Source organism: Erigeron canadensis, chromosome 3 (genome assembly GCF_010389155.1).
Source record: "Erigeron canadensis isolate Cc75 chromosome 3, C_canadensis_v1, whole genome shotgun sequence".
Taxonomy (NCBI): Eukaryota; Viridiplantae; Streptophyta; class Magnoliopsida; order Asterales; family Asteraceae; genus Erigeron; species Erigeron canadensis.
In genome coordinates this window covers 31,956,189-31,979,748 of record NC_057763.1, presented here as the reverse complement: position 1 = coordinate 31,979,748, position 23,560 = coordinate 31,956,189, and the positions used below count along the sequence as shown (strand labels likewise).

General features: G+C 31.7%; 3 protein-coding genes across 3 annotated transcripts; 1 reads left to right on the top strand and 2 right to left on the bottom strand.

The window, feature by feature from the left end:
- Nucleotides 1-34: 34 nt before the first annotated feature.
- On the bottom strand, nucleotides 35-3,211 carry LOC122594659 (CASP-like protein 2A1). The gene is made up of 3 exons (XM_043767089.1): nucleotides 2,902-3,211; nucleotides 2,193-2,310; nucleotides 35-567 (listed from the first exon to the last, which is right to left on the bottom strand). Exons 1-3 carry the CDS (start codon nucleotides 3,120-3,122, stop codon nucleotides 295-297), a joined length of 612 nt encoding a protein of 203 aa, XP_043623024.1. The 5' UTR covers nucleotides 3,123-3,211; the 3' UTR covers nucleotides 35-294.
- A 12,614-nt stretch (nucleotides 3,212-15,825) lies between these two features.
- LOC122594083 lies at nucleotides 15,826-16,778 on the top strand. Its single transcript, XM_043766559.1, has 4 exons — nucleotides 15,826-16,162; nucleotides 16,260-16,296; nucleotides 16,390-16,511; nucleotides 16,595-16,778. Exons 1-4 carry the CDS (start codon nucleotides 15,896-15,898, stop codon nucleotides 16,655-16,657), a joined length of 489 nt encoding a protein of 162 aa, XP_043622494.1. The 5' UTR covers nucleotides 15,826-15,895; the 3' UTR covers nucleotides 16,658-16,778.
- Nucleotides 16,660-20,152, bottom strand: LOC122594082 (RCC1 and BTB domain-containing protein 2). The gene is made up of 4 exons (XM_043766558.1): nucleotides 19,803-20,152; nucleotides 18,497-18,707; nucleotides 17,739-18,036; nucleotides 16,660-17,355 (listed from the first exon to the last, which is right to left on the bottom strand). Exons 1-4 carry the CDS (start codon nucleotides 20,102-20,104, stop codon nucleotides 16,871-16,873), a joined length of 1,296 nt encoding a protein of 431 aa, XP_043622493.1. The 5' UTR covers nucleotides 20,105-20,152; the 3' UTR covers nucleotides 16,660-16,870.
- Nucleotides 20,153-23,560: the final 3,408 nt, after the last annotated feature.

Below are 23,560 nucleotides of genomic sequence, written 5' to 3'. Positions count from 1 at the left end.
TGTGGTTCAACAGGTAATGGATCTTTCTTTTCCATGAACCTAAACAAACAAGATTTATATAACAGAACGGAATCGTGCTTTCCTTTACATGCCTCATTCATGCCTACCAAATACAACCTCTGTCTCATAAAAATTACAAGATTTAAGTTGATACAAATACTATATCGTATACAGTTTAAAGTCTTGAGTTACTAACAGGAGTACCGATGAAGAACATTACATACCATATTTCCACAATCTTATTTTTGCTCTTCAAGGAATGGAAACATGCACAAAGGTTAAGAGTCAAATATCTTAATTCCCAAAGTCAACGATCTCGATCCCTTTGTTGTGGTAGCCAACCGGTGCATCATACTTGCTGAAGAGCCTGTATGATGAAATGAGTGACAATGAAACATAGCAAAGCACCACCACGAAAGTTATTATGATTGATGCGGTTGCTTGTTTGCAGAAGTGGCCATAGCTTCCACACGCTGAACTCCATGTCACCGCCACATCACCTTTGTATGTTAGAAATGCCACCTCCGTTGCCACCGCAACAGCAGCCAGAGTTAGATATGTTAAAATCTGCAGTTTCAGGGAATGCTTATGTTAATCTGCATTTTGCTTTGTACCACTCTTTTATACATTATGTGTAAATATGTCAATCAGACTAAAAGAAGAAAATATATGTAACTTTCAACTTCCACAAAGTGCATCAAGATAGTAGTATAAGGTTTTTTCTTTAAGGGCAACCTATCCTATTCATAAACTATACGAGTATTTATGTGCACTAGTAATTACTCCTAAAGGAAACCACCACATGGAATCCGTAGAGGCAAATCTCGTCCCCGTGCCACTATTTTGTTTGGCTCCTCCCAATATGGAGCTCCTCATAATTGGAGGCAGGTGGCCATCACATAATGCTAAAATGAAACTTAGTACTAAATGCATGATAATCCTTGTAGGGTCGAATTTGCATTCCTTAGACCAAATGTAAAGGTCGTATAACAAGTTCGGTGATATATGCCATGCCGGTCAATTGTTACCACACGTCAGATTTGAGTCGATCAAGTTGTGCCGTTGATTTCACTCACCGAGTGAATTTTCTGTTTTGTGGGACAATGAGTTGTCAGGGTTCTCTTTCTATTGTTACAGGATAAAAAATTATATTGTACTTTTAATTAAAAAAGAAAAAAGGTGGGGACCAACTAATAGTTAAATGGTCAAGGAAAAAAATAAATGGTAAAAAAGATAGAAAGGTGATGCTGACATGGTAAGCAAAGTGTAACTGAAAAGGTTGAACGGTTACAAATAGTCTTAGGGGAGAGGTTGGTTGACTTCCATTAGGCCATCATGTGATCTTAATTATATGTATAATAAAAAGTCCAAACCTTTCATTACTAAGTGTGTGAGAATAAAAACTCCACATATTATTAGTTACAAGATGAAAAAATGAAAAAGCCTATTGTAAAATAAAAACAAATTTTTTTCACATATTACTATAATGGAATTTTAAAAATAGTAGATGCATGTCATTTCTCAATTCTTTAACTATTAAAAAAAAACTATTCTTATTAATACATTATTCAAGAGGTATTAAAATATGAATTTCCAAAAAGGTGTAAATTGGAGGGAACATCCCGATCCCTGGCCGCACAACTCGTATCCCTGTGAAACCCCTCCACCAAATACCACCACAACGAAATAAATCCTCATGCAGCTTGCAGGCCGAGAGATTCGAACCTGCGCCCCATGCATTCAATAGGGATGAACATGTTGGGGCTCGACTTAGTCGGGGACGGCTGGCCACTGGGCTATCAACACATTGGTTTAAAGAATGAATTTGGTACACATTAATACAATAACATTTATATCGACCTTTTATTAAGTGACTTAATAAACAAATTTGTTGGTCCCCTTAAAAATATAATACTGTACTACTCAAATAATCAATCTGGTGTGTAATAGATTCACTGTTTTACATTAAAAGGATAAACGAAAAAAAGTTTTTCTTGTTTAGATCATCCGAAGATGACGAATCATTTTTCACGCAGATGTAACGGTCTAATTAACCGGCCGGTAGCTTTACACTTAAACTTGAGCCTCTTATGAGGAAACAAGACTTCTTGGCCTTGTCATTAAACCACTTGATGATGGTTCATTATTTCTAAGAAGAAAGCTATAGTTAATTTTAGTTGAAAATTACCAACCTGGTCAAGGAGGAAAAAGGTCCAGGCTCGACACATCGTTATAGGGCGGGGTATTGCAGTGACAGCAGCCGATAGTAGCGAATAACCAGCACATATGCCATTAGCATTCACCAAAAACCTGCATAAAATTTTAAAACAGTTGTGGTTTGAAGTTTGAACTCGCTACATTTTGTTGATATGACACACTACTATGAAAACGCCTAATTATAGAATAGTGTTTGACTAAACAAAAGTAATTAGCTAGATGAAGTTTTAAAAAAATAGCTTGAGACTTCACTTTTTGAAAACAAACATTACAAACACAATTGCTTTTTAAATTTTTTTATTAATATCCACTAATTATAATGGTAATTTTCATAATCATGCTGATTTTTAGTATACATATAATGTTAGGACAAAAACTATCGGTGATAGGTGGCAAACATAACCTGTTTGGCCCATAAATCAACCCACCCGGTTTGTCAAATGACTTGTAATTTAAATGTATGTATTTATATGTTTGTTAAATGCCTCATCAAACATAGTTATGGATACAACTACTTAAAATTGTGTTAGTTTGTAGGTAAATAAAAATTGTCCAATATATATTTCTAAGACTATATATATATATATATATATATATATATATATCCAAACCAGACCAAAAGGTTATGAGTTCAAGTCTCATAATCTTTTTCGAATAATAAAAATTAAAAAGCGCACAAAATACCTGAAAGCAGTGAGGTTAGAGTAAGACAAAGAGCCATATTCATTCGTTTCCGAATCCTTAATCATAACGACTAGCGCTGCCACACACAGCCCCACCGGTAACAGCCGTAGCAGTGTCTCCACCGTCCGGATACCGGAGCTTGAATCTTCTTGACTTGGTCCCATATTGTTAGAGCAATTTTCTGAAGCTACAACTCCACTTTTATCTGGTTTGTCAGCCATATTTAGACCACAAATATTGTATGGAATTGCGTAGAGACAAGGGCAGAAGAAGGTTGTGATTGTGAGAGGTGGCTGCTAGTGGTATAGAATTAGTATATCATATCATATTATATATATATATGTAATAAATGATGGATGTAAATTCTTGGTGAAGTTAGTTTGATGTTACATTCAATGCTTATTTCAATCACATTAAAATGAGGTTGTTCTTCCCTATATACACCATACGTTATATCATATAAGCATGGATATATAGATTTTGTATTAACAGTTTAGTGAATGTGGAAAGCTAGGCTTTATTGCAATCGGGTTGGGTCGGAACTGGTCTAGTAGCGTCTACGGAAACGAGTTAGAAAGGGCACACAACATGAACCAAAAAGGGTGGAAGATGCTATTATTTGTCAAGGGAGTTGTTTGGAGTTATTCTTGTGAGGTGGACAATGACTAATGTCAAGAAAACGTTAAAGGTGTGCTCACCAATCTATACATACCTTTTAACAAAAAAAAAATACTCGTACATATGCATTTTTTATGAACTGGTTGGGCGCATTAGAAAAACGCGCTCAACCCTTGTTCGATCAGTGCAAACTTGATTTAGGTAGTTACAAAAAAAAAATATTTGTACATATGCATTTGATGAATGGGTTGGCGTATTAGAAAAACGCGCTCAACCCTTGTTCAATGCAAACTTGATTTAGGTAGTTGTAATGACGTTAGGCAAATGGAAAGGAGTTGTATAATACACGACCCAAGTAGACAACTTTCTAATATTAAGAATATAAGATACGATCGATTTGTACTTGGAAAAATTATGATGCTCAATCCCATTAACTAATACACAAATTAATCATCTAATTTATTAGATTAGACTCCTTAACATATATAATCCATCCAAAATGTCATTTTTTTCTCTTGTAAAATTTATCATTATTATTACTATTATCCATATATATATATATATATATATATATATATATAATATACTATTGTAATAAACTATTTTAATATGTGGTGGACGCCTTTAAAATGTACGAGTGTTAGAAGAAACAAGAAAGACTAAAGTTCAGATTATCCTATTTAGTGGAATATAAAAATAGAAAATGTGTAAGAAATTAAAGGAATGAAAATGAAAAACAACCACAAATATAACGTATACCATTTTAGACAATGTGATGAACTAAAAATAGCAAAACTATAATCGTAAAAGTTTCATCTATGTTCCATAGATGCGGATATATGTCACAATCAAACTTAACCCCACAATTTTTTGATTAATATGTTGCAGGGGTGTTGGTTGCTGAATAGTGTAATTTTATCTGTAATTTGTTTAAATACAAACTTTTGTTACATATTGTATTTTTTTTCTTTTTTTTTTAACTACTAATTAACGATTTTTTTTCATTAATCACAGAAAGTCATTACATTATAATTTATAATTACTGTATTTGACAACATAATGCCATAATTACTTTCCCTGGTTACATTTCTCAAGCTCCAACACTGATTGAGTGACTATCATATATAATATTTACAAATGTTAATTGATAATTGTAATATTATCGACATTTGAAGAGTTTACACACATTTCTATTGCAATTTGCATCACAACCTTTCTATTTCTTTTCTTTTCTTTTGATAAAAGATGATAGCGATGTCTATAGATAGGTCTACTAGTTGGAAGATCATTAATTATCATTTGTTTATATAATAACTTCACAGTCGAAAAGATTAAGATAGAGACATATCAAATTAGCTTGCATAACATCGATCGAGTTTAACTTGAACATAGTTTTCTTTCCCATGTATCATGCATATTAATTTTGTCTAATTAATTCAAGATGAAAAAATGATTTATTCGGTTTTCGAATTTCGATCTTAATATTTCATTATTGTGCCAGGATTATTTGTTCGATCACCAACAAATAAACACTTTCGACCAGAATTTTATACATTGATATAAAAAACTAAAAAAAATTAAAAGAAGCTTCTTGGCCTCTTCTTGATATACATCCTACATCGGTGTATTCTACACCCGTGTATTGTATAGTTTGTATTATCGTGTCATTTTCCATCAACATCATACTAGTACAGTAGTATTAAAAACGTAACCCATCGTATTGTATTTAATTTTTTTGGACATGCAAGATATAAATAAATAAATAACTATTAGAAGTTCGGTACACGAAATTAGCTCGGCAATGATTAATGCTTTTTAATTTGTGTTTGGACATCTAGAACTTGTGAAGCACTTGTATATTGAAGTTTTCCGTAGGCATTGTATGTTTTAAAATAATTGTTTATTTTGCACATACAAGTTTGATTTCATTAATATTTTATAAGAAATGATCTCTAATTCTGTGTTTAACTTGTTGAACATGCATAAAATAGTGATATATAACCATCGTTTCAAAATAAGAAACAATAATTTTCAATATTTTATAGTATGCTTGTTAATTTACAATAAACACTTTGACCGGCATTGAGAAAAATTCCTCACCTTTTCTTGATATACATTACCCATCGGTAGCTCATGACAATGTCGTTTTCCATCAAACTCACATTTACTGTGAGCCGGTTGTATTGGCATTAATATTATTGCTCATACGTTCTGGATAAGAAATAAAAAATATAAATCTATACCATATACGTTTTGTTATGAAATTTAAAAATTCTTTATGCTTATTATCTAACTATACATTTGCTAGAGGATTTCAGTGTAATTGGTTGATTTATCCTTAGTTTTTTTCCATAAGTTTTGAGTTTGATGCCTTAGAGTCACAAATTTATGGGTTATTTCCCCCTGAAATGTCTGTCATCTCTCAAACCTATGAGACGGTGTGAAATTAGTAGGGTCTAATCTTGTGGTGAAGTGTTTTTTGATGTCGCTACTCGACTGACAATTTAAATATATATTTACTTTTAATATATATTTAATGCAATAATTAGATTTATACTGTTTAATATAAACTCTATAGGCTAACCCTCGACATTCAAACCCTAAACCTTAAAGCTTGTTATCATCAGGGAAGGACGCATTTGTAACAATTGTGATTCTTGACTCTTTGACTATGTGTATATTTGACTAAGTATTAGTTAATCAATATATGTTCTAGTGCAATATGAGGTCCAATTGGGTGCAATGTGTTCATATGGGTCAACTTATTGTTTGATTCGAGAGTTATGTACTAGTCGAGGTCATTAGTTGGTGCTAATCGATTTCATTTAGATAACCTTTAACTTTAACTAGTAAATGAATATGGATCCTATCCATGGGTTGTACCCAACCCATGACCCGTCCAAGATAACCCAACCCTATCCCCACCCATTCATCTCTTCATCCATTCATTCATTTCTCTTATCATTTCTCTCCCACCTCACTAAATACACTCAAACTCACTCCCTCTCTAATTTAATTTACCATCTATGGTTGTTCAAGGCAATTTAATGTAAGAATAATTTACTTCTTCCTCATCTAAACATCATATCAAAAATTTAAAGTTTTAATGTGCAAGACTAAGTTTCAATTAGGTCAAATTCGGATTTGAGCTATTGTAGAGGTTTTGGTAAGTGAAACTCATCTCATAATCATCATTTTATGTTTATTAACTTGTCTCTAGTTGATTTCTAGTAAATTTGGGTCTCAAATTGAGCCAAGGGTCGAATTAGGGTTTGTAATGGGTTAAAACTAATTTGGAACTAGATTTGATGTTTTGAAATGAAATCTTGGAATGGGTTGTGTTCATTTGAGTTTGTTTATGTCCAAATGTGTCGATTCAAGCTTGAAATCGAGTCCTAGATCCTCCTTGGTCGACTATGGGGTCTAAATGGGTGTTTTGGGGGTGTTTGGCTCGTAAATCTGGTGTTGGTGCTGATCTGGGTTGACTGGGACGCAGTTTAATGAAGCTGCGAAGCAGCAGAATCCTCGACATCAAGATTGCGACGCAGTCCACTTGATGCGACACAGTGGGCCCAGTTTCACCTAGTTGATTCCTAGCTTTCTTTCTAATGTCCTAGGATCGTCCTGACCTTTCCGGAATGTACTCTTAAGACTTTATTGGTGCCATGTACATCACAAACGAGTCATTCAAAGTCGAGCATCATTTTTGGAACCTAATTCGAGGCATTAACATAAACTACATAAACGTATAACTTTTGTTTGAGGACAAGGCAACCTTGGGACGACTTCAACTTGATTCTAAACTATTATATAACCCCCCTAGTGACCTTGTCGAGTCCCGGAAGCCTTTCCAAGCCATGAGACCTAGCTAAGAACCTAGTTAAAGCTTCGTTTTGGCTAATAATGCATATATTGAATACGTTCTTAGGTTGTGGGTGCGTGGAACAAGTTGATCACTTATAATCTCATCTTAACTTGATATTAGCCTCTTTTGCCGAGCAAGGTGAGTTTTCGTAGCTTTCCCTTACTCTTTTAAGAGTCGGGCTGAAAAGTGTACTTCGTGTATGATGACATTTGTGATGTACATGTTGTGTGATGGTTTTGTAGACATGCAAATATGTGATTCGTTGTATGGTTACTTGTGTATGTATGATGAGTTTGTTTAGGATAGTTGGGTATATATGAAGGATGATAATGCCTTTGAAATGTTGGAGATGTGGTAGGAAGACTGCGGGTGACCCTATATATAAACATCAACGGCCTTTCAAAAGTAGTATCATACGAAGTATATACACACGGCGTTTGGTTATGTGTGGATAATGATGGTCATGGATGATCAATTTATGTGCAATGAATACAAGGAGGGGCATGATGACAATACAAACGGGCATTTTAGTGCTTGATGACATTAAACGGGTACGATACGTACTTGATGACAATTATGGATGACATGAGAACAATTGAGGGACATTGTGTACAAGTGTTTGATCATTGGTCACGTTAGATACTTAATTGAAGTCTAAATTCTTGTTCTTTATGTTTGTTTATGTGATGGGTGGCATTGGTACGTGTTCTTGTTCCTTCATTCCTACGAACTTACCAACCTAGTGTTGATATTGTTTAGTACACTTTTCAGGTAACCAAGAGAATCCAAGAGCTTGATTTCATTGCTAGGAGTTGAACTATGACCATGGATCCGTGATTCATTACCCGTTGATGGGACCTCGCTTAGGATCATGAGCCATCTTTTGATATTGTTTTGTAAACTCTTGATGGTTGTATGCTCCTTATGCTTTTGTGACATTGAAAACTAATTGTTGGGTTCACGGAATCTTTTTATATTCATATAGTCTCGTTCTACGATAATTCCATCTTGTTTCATGCTTATCAGTGCACTTCGAGCCTAGCTCGGGGTGTTACAGCATTCTACAACCCTAAAAGGGCACCCTTTTGGAATGAAGGGCGCATTGGCCTTCATATATTTCAAAAAGTTTGATTGTATACATACAGTTTCAAAATGTTATACAAAATCAAATTTGGTTTTATTCATATATTTACAAAAAAAAAATGAAGTTTATATCAACAAACCTATAAAATCAAATTTGATGGTATACGTACATATTCAAAAATTTATACAAAATCAAATTTGATTTTAAGCATAAATTTAAACAAACAAATGGATTTTAAATCAACAAACTTATACACAAACAAATTTGATTATATATATACATTATTAAAATACTATACAAAATCAAATTTTATTTTATTCATACAGTTACATAAACAAATGGAGTTTATTTTAACAACGTGTACACAATCAAATTTGATTGTATACGTACAGTTTCAAAAAGCTATACAAAATCAAATTTGATTTTATTCGTAGATTCACACAAACAAATGGAGTTTATATGAACAAACTTATACACAATCAAATTTGATTTATACGTACAGTTTCAAAAAGATATACAAAATCAAATTAGATATTATTCATACATTTACACAAACAAATGTGGTTTATATCAACAAACGTATATATAATCAAATTTGATTGTATACGTACAATTTCAAAAATATATATAAAATCAAATTTGATTTTATATATACATTTGCACAAACAAATTTATATCAATAAACCTATACACTATCAAATTTGATTGTATGTTTGAATCTTTTGTATTTCGTATCATATGTGCTTGTTTTGACCAATCAAATTTGATTGATTTAGCCAATTAAATTTGATTTTATTCAGAATCATAAAGGTGATTAAATCATATTATCAAACTTTGGTTTGGACATTACATCAAACACTTTGTATGCAATACTCAATTAAATGTGATTTAATTCTTAATCATATACTTTGGTTCAAACATTTCATCAAACACCTTGCAAACAATATTATACCAAACAATAAAGTCAATTAAATAGCTAATAAAATATAACAAATTCAAATGCTAGAATAGATCTATGTACAATCAAGTATGATTGGATGTATAGTAAGCAAATACGTATATAATTAAATTTGATTTATACACTTTGATTTAGACATTTCATCAAACACTTTAAAAAAAATTAAACAACAACAACCAAGGATACAATTCCTTATCATATGAAAAAACAAAAATAATAGAAAAGAACTACAAATCATGAATAAACATGGTTTGATTATCTATTCTTTATATATACACTCTAATAATATCTAAAATATCATCATTCATTTGTTGTTGCTGCTAGTAGTTTGAGGTGGAGATCCAGGCAGGGGGTGGAGCTCGAGATGATGGTGGCAGCAGTAGTGGTGGTCGCCGGAGTAGATGAGAGAGAGAACGAGGGAAAGAGAGTGTGTGTTTGTGTGTGTCTGTGTTTTTCATCAGAAGGAAAGTTGAAAAGAGAAAGGAGAATGATAAACTTGGTGAGAGTTTTGTTTTGTTAGCAAATTTATGTAAATACCCCTCCGTGTTTTTTTTTATATAATTAAGGGATAAATTTCAATCCTAATCATTGATAGAGATGATCTAATGGCTAGATTTTGACCCTTAAATTTCAACCAAAATTAAGTATTCAAAAGAACATTTACCCATACGATTCATATTATATCATCCTTTTGAAAAGGATAGTGATACCTTTAACTCGTTCTATATTTATTTCCATTTCTTAAAAGATAGTAGTCATTTAACTAGTAAGTTTTCGATTATAAAGCCTTAAATTTTACAACAAAAAATTTATGCCTTTCATATCAAAAGCTCACTCTGCGTTTGGTTGCAGAAAACACCCTTTGTTTTTCAAGAAAACATAGAAAACAGAAAACGTGTTCTAATCATAGTTTTTCTAAAAATGTTTTCCATGAAAACAAAAACAATGTTTTACAATTTTCAATAGATTACTTGAAAACATCTTTTTCTTGTTTTTCATTTTCATTTTCTAATTTTCTCCTTATCTCTCTTTACATCTCTAATATGTTTTCAAGTTTTCAAATTAGAACGCGTTTTCAATTTTTTATTTGTTTTTTAGAAAATAAAAGTTCCTTTCATTTTCTAGAAAAATAAAAAATAAAAACTAGAAAACAATTCTATAAACAAACGGGCCCTTAACATCTTGGACTGCGAAAAAATCAAGTCGTCTTTGACTTGAATACACTTATCATAAAACCAATCTTTCCACCTCTTTACAACAACATCATGTTTGAATCGAAAAACAGTTAAATTATCTTCTAAATCTAAGTAGGTGAAGGAGAAAGGAGGGAAACAAAATGTGAAGTTTTGAGCATTGAATATAATTCATATTAAACTGGTGCGAAAGGAACGTCATGTATGCCAACTAGTTTAACTAGATCAATACCCGGTCGTTGACCGGGTTGGAAACATTAAAATATATCGATAGAGCATGCAAAACACGATCAATTTTATCTCATAAAACAAAATTATCTTACATTAGAATCGTCATTGGTATAAAAGATGGCATTCTGAAATTTGTAAAGATATTTAAATTTAGTTATCTTAACTGGGCTGTATTACATAGTTTCCTTATCAAATAAATCATCAATTTAAATCTCTTGGCAAGAAACCTTATCACCCAAGAATTTAGACAGAAAAACTCAATCCTTTCAAGTTGCTACGATGATTGTTCTTTAAATTGATACAATGAGTGTTGTACCTAACTGTTGTTACCAATCCAATTTTGTTCTTCTATGTATGTTATCATATTAGACGTAGACGTAGATAGGGATGGTAATGGGACAGGGATCACCAGGAATCTTAATCTTCATCTCCATATATACTCGATACTTGCAATCCCCACCACGGTCCTCATCCCCGTTGAAGAATTAGATTACATCCTCATACTCGTCCCCATTGGGTAATCGGGGATTTCATGTTTGAATAAATATTAGAAAATGGATAAGAGAATGTGTAGTTCAACCTTTTTATAATGTGAATTTAAAAACCATAATGTGATTTTATTAAATATATATAATTATTCGGGTTCGGGTATGAGAAATAGGGGATCTATTGTTTTCCATCTTTGTCTCCATCCTCACCAATGAAATTACATCTTTATACTCGTGTCCATCCTTTGGTCAACTTGGAGATTCCCCAGTTTGAATGAGTTTGAGTATCACATTTCCTATCGGACGCAGGTATATTTATCATTTCTAGACTTAGATATGATATTAATGAAGATTGGACATTTATCATGATTCAGAAAGGAAATTGATATAAACTTGCTTGAATTGTGGATTCGGATTTTTTTATTTATTGTACCTGATTATTCTTTTCAAAATCCAAATTTGTTTGTCTTTTTATTGTGGGTATTAAAAATTGATATCAACTAAGATCTTCCACATAAGATTAATAGTATTATTGATTATTAACTGGGTTTTATATATTTAGTTAATTTTATTTAAAATATTTTAATAGTTTTAGGTAATTACCATTAGAAAACTTGTCTAAATAACAATAACACAATTATCATTAAAAATAATAATAATAATAAGAATAAAAAGTGGAAGTTGATTTCAGTATTAATTAGCATGAACTTTTGAATAAGTTATTTATTTTCTTCCACATAAATTTTATTTTCATCTATAATGCGAAATTATAAACTAAAAACAAAATAAACTCATGTAGCTATAAAGATTTAGCATCATTTAATAAAGTTCGTACAAATGTGTATCTTTTTCTTATAGAATTATCTGTTAATACCAAATGTATCAAATTTTGGAAATGTTCAATACTTAAAAACAAAATAAAAATAATCTGGATACATATTACATAAATTAAATTGTAATGAAAATTCTTTGATTTGTAACTTTCAAAGTGTTATCTAGAATCATATTTACAATAGTTTATATTCATACCATTTTTTGTTGAAAAAAATATAAAAGTTAATAAATTAGATGTATGTGACATAATTTCTTTCTAGAGCTGCGTAATATTATTACAAATAAAGTCATTAAGCAAAATGCTTAATGACATAACAAAAGTACAATTACAATTACATTATTTGGAAAAAAAACACAAAATAGCAACGGATCTCTAAATATTTCTTGAAACTTGAACTGTGAAGATTATAAAAAATGTATAAAAAAATTGAAGCTAACAAATACTGATGTTAAAACTTCTAAAAGTTGATCAATTGACAATTAAAGTATTCAAAAAATACGAACCTACAACAATGTAAATGAAAGAATAATCAACTTTATTAAATAACATAATAAATTAGGACTAAGAGATTCTTGTTTTTGAGATTGTCTTTCTTACACCATCAACCTCATCCTACAAAGATAAATGATAAAAAAAAAGAATCATAATTAATTATTTTACTAAACGTTATTAGTTACAATTCATTCAAGACGACGAACTTCATTTAAGTCACATGCAAATTCATTTTTCTTTTCATTCTTGACGTGATCGATGTCTTGAACGTTTTACAGAAAACATGTACAACAACATATATATATATATAATATATATATTATATATTATATATATATATATATATATGTTGTTGTACATGTTTTCTGTAAAACGTTCAAGACATCGATCACGTCAAGAATGAAAAGAAAAATGAATTTGCATGTGACTTAATATATATATATATATATATATATATATATATATATATATATATAGGGTAGAGATCCAGAGAGAAGGTTCTTAAGGAGAGAAGAGAGAAAATGTCCGTTTTTTTTTTTTTTAGCTTGTTTTTTTTTTTCACTTTTTTCATTCTTGTTTTAACTAATTCAATCCATAAAAAAAATTTAAAAAAAAAAAAAAATTCTAACCCGAGTTAGTGAGCTATATATGTAAGAGTACGGTACGGGCTTCGCCCTTAAGGATATTAATAAGGGGTAGCTGGTAGGAGTGATAGGTTATAGAGGCTGATAGGTCATAGGGGTGATTGGTGATGGGGTGATCTACCTAACGGGCTACACCCTTAGCTATCATGGGTCTGAGAGGCTTCGCCTATAGCTTACGGGCTACGCCCTTTTGGAAAAAAAAATATTTTTAAAAAATTTTAAAAGTTTTTATATGAAATTGGTTAATTAAAGAGGGAATGAAAAAAGTGAAAAAGGGAAAAAAAAAGTTCAAAAAAACAAGCTAAAAAAATAAAAACGAACTTTCTCTCTCTTCTCTCTTTAAGGTAACTTCTCATTTGATCTATATCCTATATATATATATATATATATATATATATATATAAATAGTTAAAGCAATGTCATATGGAAAAATATAAATGTAAAAACACATTAGAATCTCATTGCTGCTTGAAACTTACGACGTATTCAAATGAAAAGTAAAGGTTTGTGATTTTTATAGTGGAAATTATCAAATCCTTACCCATTTATAAAGATTCTATATTAACTAAGAATGTTTGAGTAAAGCACAATGAAAATTTTTTAGTTTCTTTTTCCGTATACTTTTGGTTGTCATTCTTGCCTCTCGGTGTTATGTACGTATAATAGAATTTAAACCTTTCCATGTTTGGGTATTTAACTTTTAAGTTTTAATATTGTATTTGTCATTCTATATTTAATGTTCAATCACGTAGATTAAACAGGAATGTGTATGCATATGTAGTAAAAGTTGTATATAATTTACCAAGTTTCTCTATATATATATAACTATGAATTTGACTTTTTATTTCAATGGCTTAGATTAGTTTTCTTTAGATTTTCAATGGTCAAGATCTACTCTTAAAATAATTTTTTCTCTTAGTTATGATAGCCATATATATATATAACTAGATTAATACCCGGTCGGTGACAGAGTAACCAAGTAACTTAAAAGCCTTTATCAAAAACATAAGTTTATTATAAAATCGAGCATAATGTTAAAATAAAGTCCTAAATTTTTTACATATGTTGATATTAGATATATAGAGTCGGTTTAATATATATTAAGATTGTCAATAATCTACTTTGCTTGAAAGTTGACTTGAAACCGAGTGAAATCTTGACCCGGTAACCCGCTAACTTGATTTTTTCCCCGAGGTCGGGTTGACCATTTGGGTTAATAGGTCAACCCGCCAACCGGATTTATTTAAAGTTATATAATATATACGTTAATAGGTCGCTTCATCAACTCATTTGATCCGAAAACTCACAACTCATTTGACTTCAAATGAACCCGTCAACCAAACCAACTCATATGAACCGAGATCAACCCACGAACCCATTTAACACGCCAACCTACCCATGTACCATGTGTCTTGAAATCAACCCACCAACTCATTGCCAACCCGATTTTTGTTGGGTTGATAGGTTTTGGCTAGAATTTTCAAGTAGATTTTTTATATAACAAATTTTTTTGAAACAAACTAAGTATCTGATAACTAAATTAATATGTGACATAGTAGCTTTCTTCGTAGTGATTAATGCAAAAAATACTTATATTAGTGGACTTATATTAATGGTATAAATATGTTATAACATTTGATTCAAAATCTAAAATACACCATCAGTCAAGTTGTAAAACTTCTGCAATTGTGTTCAAATATTTCAATTTCGATGTTTATACAATGTCTATTTTAGGTAAGTTTGACTTTAGTTTCAAATGTTATGATTTATTTTGTTTATCATTTTGAATAAATGTCTACAATCAAAATTTCATTGAATTTTCTATCCAAGCTTTACTAACATTATGTATATAATTTCAAAAATAAAATCTGTGCATGTGAAAATTATCTAGCCCTATGACCCCCATCCCAAAACAGATTGAGCTTCGATGATTTTATATTTAACCCGGTTTGAAAATTTGTGGGTAATATATAGCTTGCCTCTAAATATAAATTTGATACGATGGGTTGTATTCGCCAAGTTTAAAATCACTGGCAATAGTATATTAGTCAAAGTAGAGTATTTCATTTCATTTAATATTAATTACGAGTAATACATTGTTTATATTAGTTAAGTTTGACATTTAGTTTCAAGGGCTATGATTCATTTGCTTATTAATTTAGATGGTCAAGATTAAAAAGAAACTTATTTTTTTCTCTATGTTCTATCAACAATATATATATATAATTAAGTTGCATATGTAATCATTCACATTTACAGGAAAACATATAGGATTTGAAAATTGGTTCCATATTCCCTTAAAAGTAAATAATTGAATTTTAGAATTTTTTTCTAAACATACAAAAATTTTGAGCTGTCCAAATTTGAAATTTATGTTACCTTTCTCAATAACGACTTAACATATTGTTCATGTAATATTGTAACCGAAATACTTTAGGGGGTGTTTGGTTAATATATAAATCAGTGGATAGGATGCCCCCACATTACATATCAACACAAACTTATGGACAAAACACCAATTGGAATGTGTTTCTTACTTTCTGGTAAGTAAAGATAGATAGAAATTAGAAAAAGAAAAAAAAAAAGATGATGGCCACAAACGTTGTCCATGTCGTTTATTACTATCATCGCCACCAGATATCACCACAACAATGTTACACTTCTAACCGTAGTCGAACCTTAACGAACACGAGCTTCCTAACTTCACATCTAAAGCAGCCAATTACACTGCCACGGCGTCTTAGAGCCTTGAAACCACCTCTAGTTATCCGGAAAATTTTCAAGGTTTCTGCATCACTTGACTTAACTGAAGACAATGTCAAGCTTGTTTTAGATGATGCTAGAACAACAAAGGCAAGTTGCAATTAGTCTGAACTACTTATCTAGATTTCCATATCTTAAATTCTTAATCCTTTTAAATCTTTTAATGTTGGTCATTGTTGTACTACAGTTTTCGCACTTGTTTGATACATCAGTTGGAATGACAGGTAACCAATTAAGGGCTTAACCGCTTAAGACATTTCGTGTAATTGTTTTAAATGATGATGGTATAAATAAAGGAATGTGAATTATGAAAACAGGAGTTGCTGAATTAGCTGAAGTTGATGGACCGTTTGTGAAGATTAGGCTCAAGGGTCGATTCTGGCATGAACGTTCGTTGATATTAGCACGAATTGGGAACTATTTGAAGGAGAGGATTCCAGTAAGCAATCTAGATTTAAAACTACTAGTAAGACTTGATCATCAAATGGTTTCTCTAATGGCAGAAATGTGGTTTAATTACAGGAGATATTGGAGGTGGATATTGAAGATGAGAAACAATTGGATGACAGCCCCGAAAACTTTTGAGATTTTGTACTGAAAATTCATGAACATTGCCTTTCACAATGTTGTAAGTTTAAGCATCAGCTGATAAGTAAATAAGAGTACAAGATACATTTCATACATTAAATGCAATATCTTTTGTGTATGAAGTTAGATTAGTGATAGTTCCACATTTTTATCGCACATACGCAATTGATACCAAATGAATCTTGAAGGCAATCATATCAGCATAACCATTTAGTTGCCAGTTAAAACCAGATTGTGATCAAAGCCCGAGGCAATCTGCAAAACGTTAGTATCTTCTGGAAACTCGACCAACATGGGTTCTGGCTCATCCACAGAACTGCCCAACCCGAGCCTCCCACTTCTACCACAACCCCAGGAAAAGACCTCTCCGTCGGAAGTTAAAGCAATGGAGTGTACCCGTCCACCTGACACTGACAATGGGTTATGACCTAAAAGTCCATCTACGAGCAATGGGATGTTCGTTGGACCTTCCCTCCCCAGCTGCGAATTCTGACCCCACCCCCATGAAAAGATACCGGAGGCTACTCCACCGCCATCTGCAGATGGGATCTGGCATACGGCCAAAGAATGGCCCAGCCCTGAAGCAATAGAGACCGGGTAGGCACTTATATCAACTGGAAGCAGCTCTAGATCTTGTGTTTCTCTACCCAATTGCCCGTATACATTGCTTCCACCACTAAGTATGGTTCCATCACCTAAAACAAATAACACTATATCATTTACAGCTTCCGGGTAGTGATAAATAGACCGATTTGACTGGTGTTTTAGACACAACATGGCAGATAAAAACAAAATAGAGACAGAAAAGTTACCCAAAGTATAATACATACAACTTATTGCATCATTGTAACCTTTATGTATCAACTATGCATAGAATTTAATAAACAAAGAATGATTTGCCATCAACCTATTCTAACCTGCCTAATTTTGACCCATACCAAAAGAGATTTGTAGACCTGGACCTGTTTTGACATATTGCCCAACCCATCCAACTTGCCACTTATAGGAACAGGTTATTTGAGCAACTTTCATACAGAAAAGACAAACTAACATTGTGTTGTGTGCATAAATGACTTACGTAGAAGAACCAAGGTATGATCAAGTCCACAAGACACATCTGCAACTTCAACACCTTTTAGTTCATCAATCAAACATGGCTCCCAAATAATAGGCATATCATTCTCCTTATCCATAGCTTCCAAGACTAGTTTTTCAGCATCTGCAAGCTTCAAACTGGAAGACAAATTTGCACTCGATTCGAGTGGTGAAGCCATCGTGTCTCCTCTCTTTCCCAATCTACCATCTGCTGAATAGCCCCAACCAAATAACTTTCCATCTTTAGTAAGTGCAAGAGCATGGCCCCATCCAAATACAACCTGTTCATTAACTTATTAGGTTTCCTTCTATGTGTTGGAGGGTGTTTGACATTGCATTTTGAAAGTTAGGATATCACTGGTATTAATCAAAACAAGATACTTGGCTGTAATAATACATTAATACGAGCTGAGAAAATGATGTTTGAAGTACTGCATCTGTTAGGTAAAATCTGATTCTTTACTAACATGTAAAATCTGAATCGAAAGATTTTACTATCCAAACACTAAGGGAGTAAGGGATGTTTGGGATTGCATTTTCCAAAGTGCTTAGTTGCAATTGCATTTTTAGCTTAATTTAGTTTTTGAGCACCTGCATTGACACTTTTTGGTTTTTACATGAAAATGAAACAAAATGACTGGATAATCATATATAAAGAGCAATGCCAAAGGCAAATACCCCCTAAGGCTGATGATGACATTCAAATTCATAATTCTACCTTAAGAATGGTATTGAGACCACCTTTATTATCTCTTCTTTATCAAGAACTTTTATCCTTTTGGGAAGAACGGCCTCTGCGATACCATTTCCAAGGCCCAACTGACCGCGCTTTGATTTTCCCCAAATATATAGATACCCATCTACATCAATAGCTGCAGATACAACTCCTGATGCAAATGCAGACTTTACATCACTCAACCCATCTATTCTTTGTGGTTCCACCCATGTATCTCTGTTACAAATAAGCAAGAATTTAGTAGGCCTCAAAAGAGAATGAGATGCCACTGCATAAGTCAGCCAAAAGATGGTATTATGAACCGTCTGGGTCATTTTACAAGTCAGAAACTCAGATTATTTGTATCAAACTTCAAAATAACATACAAGGAAACCACCCCTATTCAGCATTAATCCTTATGGCCATCAAAATTATCCATACTACCTTGTAGGTCACCAAAAGATGTACCAATATCTTTCCTAATCTACCATATTGGATGCCGGTCATGACAAATACAGCAAAAAGTACGCTGAATGGTGAGGATGAACCCAAATTTTCGATGTATCCAACTTGTCACGTGTTGATGTAGTATTTTATTACCTGACAATAAAACTTTCTTTTGGTTAACTGCTTACAAAATATATTTAACTATATGTTTCAAATTCTAAACATTGCAACTTTATGTATCCAATTTTTAGATACTGCTATTGTATATCTTCAATACCATTGGGATTTTTAATGACGTGACAACTTATATGGATGTCACATTATCAAAATACATTCTAGATACATACAATATCAATATGTGAAAAAGAAGTACATACAGTAGACTAAGTTGAATACATTATCAAATACTTATTCCTTCTTTTGTAGGTACCAAACTTTCAAATTTTATTGTTTCATGTATTTGGCCTCTTATAACTTGTAAATTTTAACAACGTAACAACTTATATGATTGTCATTTAAAAAAAAAACAAACGTAGAAGTCACGTAACCCAAACAGGAAAACCTCTTCCGCTTACTCATCTAGTACAATGTAGCAAAATATGACAAACGGAGACAGAGGTCAAGGGTTCTATCCTAATGTCTTGCAAGGCTGAATGTCCTTTTCTATCTTATAAATAGAACCGGGAAGCAGCCTCTATATACCGTCGTGGTAGGGGTAAGGTTGTCTACATTTTAACCTCCCTATACGCTGTCGATGTATTGGGACCCATAACCCGTTGAAGACAACATTGGGTGCTTACTAACTTACTTTCTTTCTGGATACGTCTAAAATTATTATTAAAAAAAAAAAAATTCAAAAGTTTATTAATAAAACAAAACATATACCTAGGAGAATCAAAGGAACGGCCAAGTTGGTATTCGAGATTTCGGCCCCAAGACCATACTTGTCCTTGACTAGTAACAGCAAGCGAGTGATAATGACCGGCAGCTATGCTACAAACATCAGAAGGTAAGGCTGAAATGGGTGTTGGTTCATATGCATCGGAACCAATTCCGGCCATCAATGGCAACCCAAGTGCACCGTGGCTACCGTCACCGAAGCTCATCACGGTGGCCGAGTTGCTCATATGCCGACGGCCGACCAGCACGCCGGTTAAACTAAAGTTTTTTAAAAATCGATGTATCATTTCTTTCAATATTTTATTTTTCTTTTTATATTACTCTATTTTATTGTATTTTTCTCTTTTTGTTGAAGGGGGTGTCTGTTTTCAGATTAAACTACCCGCTTGATGACTTCTGGACCCGAGTTATTAAAACCGGTGAGAGAAAAAAAAAATAATCTTTCATTTTTTTTTTTTAAGGTGAATTTCGCTTGAAACTTTGTGTCATAAATTAACACCGAGAGGCTATGCGTTTTTTTAACCGGGTACGTGCTAGAGAGCTCCCTTGAAAAGAAATATCTATTTCAAATACCCAATTGGAGAAAATTCCCAACTAATCCGCCCGAAGACACGACGATTAATGGGGTAAACCTTGTCCTCCGACTTGAACTTAGGTATACCCAAACCAAGCCCTCATAGAAGGACTACGATTAATAGGGGTACAACCGTACAAGGGTAACGGTGTCATTATTAATGTAAAAATAATTGATGTAAAAAGAAATCGTATAGTTATTTTAAGGATTGGAGATATATGTTATAAATGATTTCATTGGTAATATGTATATTAAACAAAGTTTTTTCTTTTAAAAAAAGATGGGGATCATTTGTTCGCAACAGGGGATCTAACTTACGTTGTCTAATTGGGTCCACGCTATAGATCCCTTTCACCCGCAATACCTAGTAGGAGAAGAAACCTCTAACTAAATCACCTGAAGGCACGACATTTAATTGGTATAAAACATTGCCCCATCCGCAGGACTCAAACCTGCTTCACCGGAAGACTTGATTTGTGAAAATCCTTCATATATCTTTCTCATGTCTCGAACTCGAAACCTCCAATATGCAAAGCTGGTGCTCAACCATTGAGCTAAACTAATGGAGAAAAAAAAAGATATTTTGAGGTTATTGGTTCAATATTTTAGAAAGATGATAATTCGGTTTATAAAAGAGATGAAATGAATAACTAACTCACCGTCCGTCCATCATTAGTCGCATGGTATTCTATTTATCGTGAAGAATTTATCACGTAAGGACCCATTTAAGCTTTTTTCCCGGATTTTATTGTCGGTTCTTAGTTGAGTTATATTTGTTTTTGGTTTCCACTTAATATCTTAGAAACTTTCATTCAACATATTTTGCACCACATATACCGTCGTTCGGATTCTATCACGTCGCATCTCGTTTTAGTTTTAATCCTACGTTTTATTCTTGGTTTCTCGTATAGTTTTTTTTTCTCTTTGGTTTCTAACTAATCTATTAGAAACTTTAATTTTTAATTTTTATTTTTTTAAAGTGAGTTTCGATTCAGACGTGTTGGAAGCAATTTTAATCAGAGATTTTCTGGACTTCCAACCCCCTACTCATGGAAAATTCCTTTAAGATGAAAACCTCAAAACTCGAACTTAAGACCTTGAGTAAACTAACATTTTTTTGTTCTTTACTTTCGGTTTATATATGTATTTAATTAATATTAGAATCATTTGAACGTGATTATAATATTAACCATAATATTCATTAACAAAATGTATCCATGATTAGTGTTTTGATGTTCCAGGTTTAACACCAAGATTACCTCTCTTATGGTTTGTTTTGTTTAAATGGATGCCAAATAGATAATTAACATTTAACACAATCAATTTTTTCACAAGGATTGTTCATCTATATAAGGCAGTATGTGGAAGGAATTTCCACTTATATATACCTATATAATTTTTTTACAATTCTAAGTATCACCATCTTATAAATCAATACCCCTTTTAAGTTTAAATCAAAAGTTTTTTTTCTTTTCAAACTATATTCATAAATCTATTATCGCTAATTAACCTACATCTCTTTCCACACATACAGTCATACTTGTCGCTATTGCCATCATCATCGCCACCACTCACAAACACCACCAGTCTGCCACTCACCAATATAGATTATTGTCTTCACGCTATCTTATATGTTGTATTGTCATGCCATTTTTCATGCTATAAATTATCGACGTTGCAATCCGTAAGTACCATGTGAATGCTGGTTAATAGATAATGCTCAATGAGATGCAATTCGTATAATAAGATTCCACATTCTATGTACATTTATTACTTGCCAATGTCATATGTTGAAATGTTGAATATATATATATATATATATATATATATATATATATATTTAATATCGAGTAAGGGCATTTATATTGAGAGGTATCTCTTATATTAATAAAAGAAGATTGTGATGATGTCATTTTTTTAAAATTTTTTTTTACATAATATGTTAATATATTATCTTAACGTATGTATGACATCATTCAAAAAAATAGATAAAACAAAACAATTTCAAACTTATTTCAAGATATAATGATTTTAACATAATTTTAGTATATGAAAAATTTTTATTTTACTTAAATATTTAGGAGGAATAGAAACTAAAAATCAAAACTCGTATAATTAATTAAATTTTTCATTGTATTTTTTTAAAATTATATAACTATATTTTTTTTCCCGATATCATTGTAACTTAAGTGAAATATTAAGTGTTATCAAAAAGGTTGATATTGAAATAGAAAACAAATTTGTAGATTAAAATTTATTATTGTAATTTTATTTTGGAGTTAGAAGTATGAGAATTGAATAATCAATTTATTATCAGATTTTTAATATAACAAATGTGATTTATATATTTTGACTTCTTAACAAACTGTAATTTTAACAACAACTTCTATTCAGCTACCCGCATAATATGCGGGTTGATTACCTAGTAAAGGCTAATAACAAGTCTTATGGTATGTATTTAAGATCTAGAGACGAGCTAGCCTTTATCTGAAAGTAAAAAATATTTATGGACATTAACAATAGCCAATAATTTTCTAAAAATTTTATACTTAAACACTTTCTTCTAATCCTTAATGATCAATAACGTCTGGCTAGTTAGCTTAATGATAAAAAAAAAACAAAACAAAACCCGTATGTCCGCGAACATAGACAATGCTGAGTAGTTCAAGCTTACTATGTAAATATGTGTTAAACTTATATACACAATACACAATTTCATTTTTTTATTGAATCAATAATGGATTATATGGTAAAAATGAACAACTTGTGTTTATTTACTTCGAAGTTGTGTTTTGTTATATTTGATTTACAAAGCTTGAAGATAATAATTTTTTTTGAGTAATGATATTAGTATCATAAAAGTTAATAAATTTATGATAGAGTATGAAGTTATATAACATATATAAGTGTTTAATGCATTATTATTGTGATAAATTTAATAATTTTTGTGGTACGAATATTATCACCCAATTGATTTGGCTGAGTTTATTCTTCTGACAAAGTAGAAAATAAAAAACACACGAACTTAATCAAAAACTCACTGTATACATAATTAATCCAACCTCGTAAAAACTAATTAACAATAATTTAAATATATATCTTTTCGTAGAATTTATTCTTTTGAAAATGCAAAATTTAATAAAAATGTGCCCCATTCATCTGCATAAAA

Coding starts and splice junctions, on each gene's coding strand:
- LOC122594083 (XM_043766559.1), top strand. CDS start 15,896: ATGATGGCCACAAACGTTGTCCATGTCGTTTATTACTATCATCGCCAC. Junction 16,297..16,389: donor TACATCAGTTGGAATGACAG/GTAACCAATTAA, acceptor TTATGAAAACAG/GAGTTGCTGAATTAGCTGAA. Junction 16,512..16,594: donor ATTTGAAGGAGAGGATTCCA/GTAAGCAATCTA, acceptor GTTTAATTACAG/GAGATATTGGAGGTGGATAT.
- LOC122594082 (XM_043766558.1), bottom strand. CDS start 20,104: ATGATACATCGATTTTTAAAAAACTTTAGTTTAACCGGCGTGCTGGTC. Junction 18,708..19,802: donor CGTTCCTTTGATTCTCCTAG/GTATATGTTTTG, acceptor TATTTGTAACAG/AGATACATGGGTGGAACCAC. Junction 18,037..18,496: donor ATAAAGAAGAGATAATAAAG/GTGGTCTCAATA, acceptor GTTAATGAACAG/GTTGTATTTGGATGGGGCCA.
- LOC122594659 (XM_043767089.1), bottom strand. CDS start 3,122: ATGGCTGACAAACCAGATAAAAGTGGAGTTGTAGCTTCAGAAAATTGC. Junction 2,311..2,901: donor TCTAACCTCACTGCTTTCAG/GTATTTTGTGCG, acceptor AATTTTATGCAG/GTTTTTGGTGAATGCTAATG. Junction 568..2,192: donor CCTTTTTCCTCCTTGACCAG/GTTGGTAATTTT, acceptor CTGAAACTGCAG/ATTTTAACATATCTAACTCT.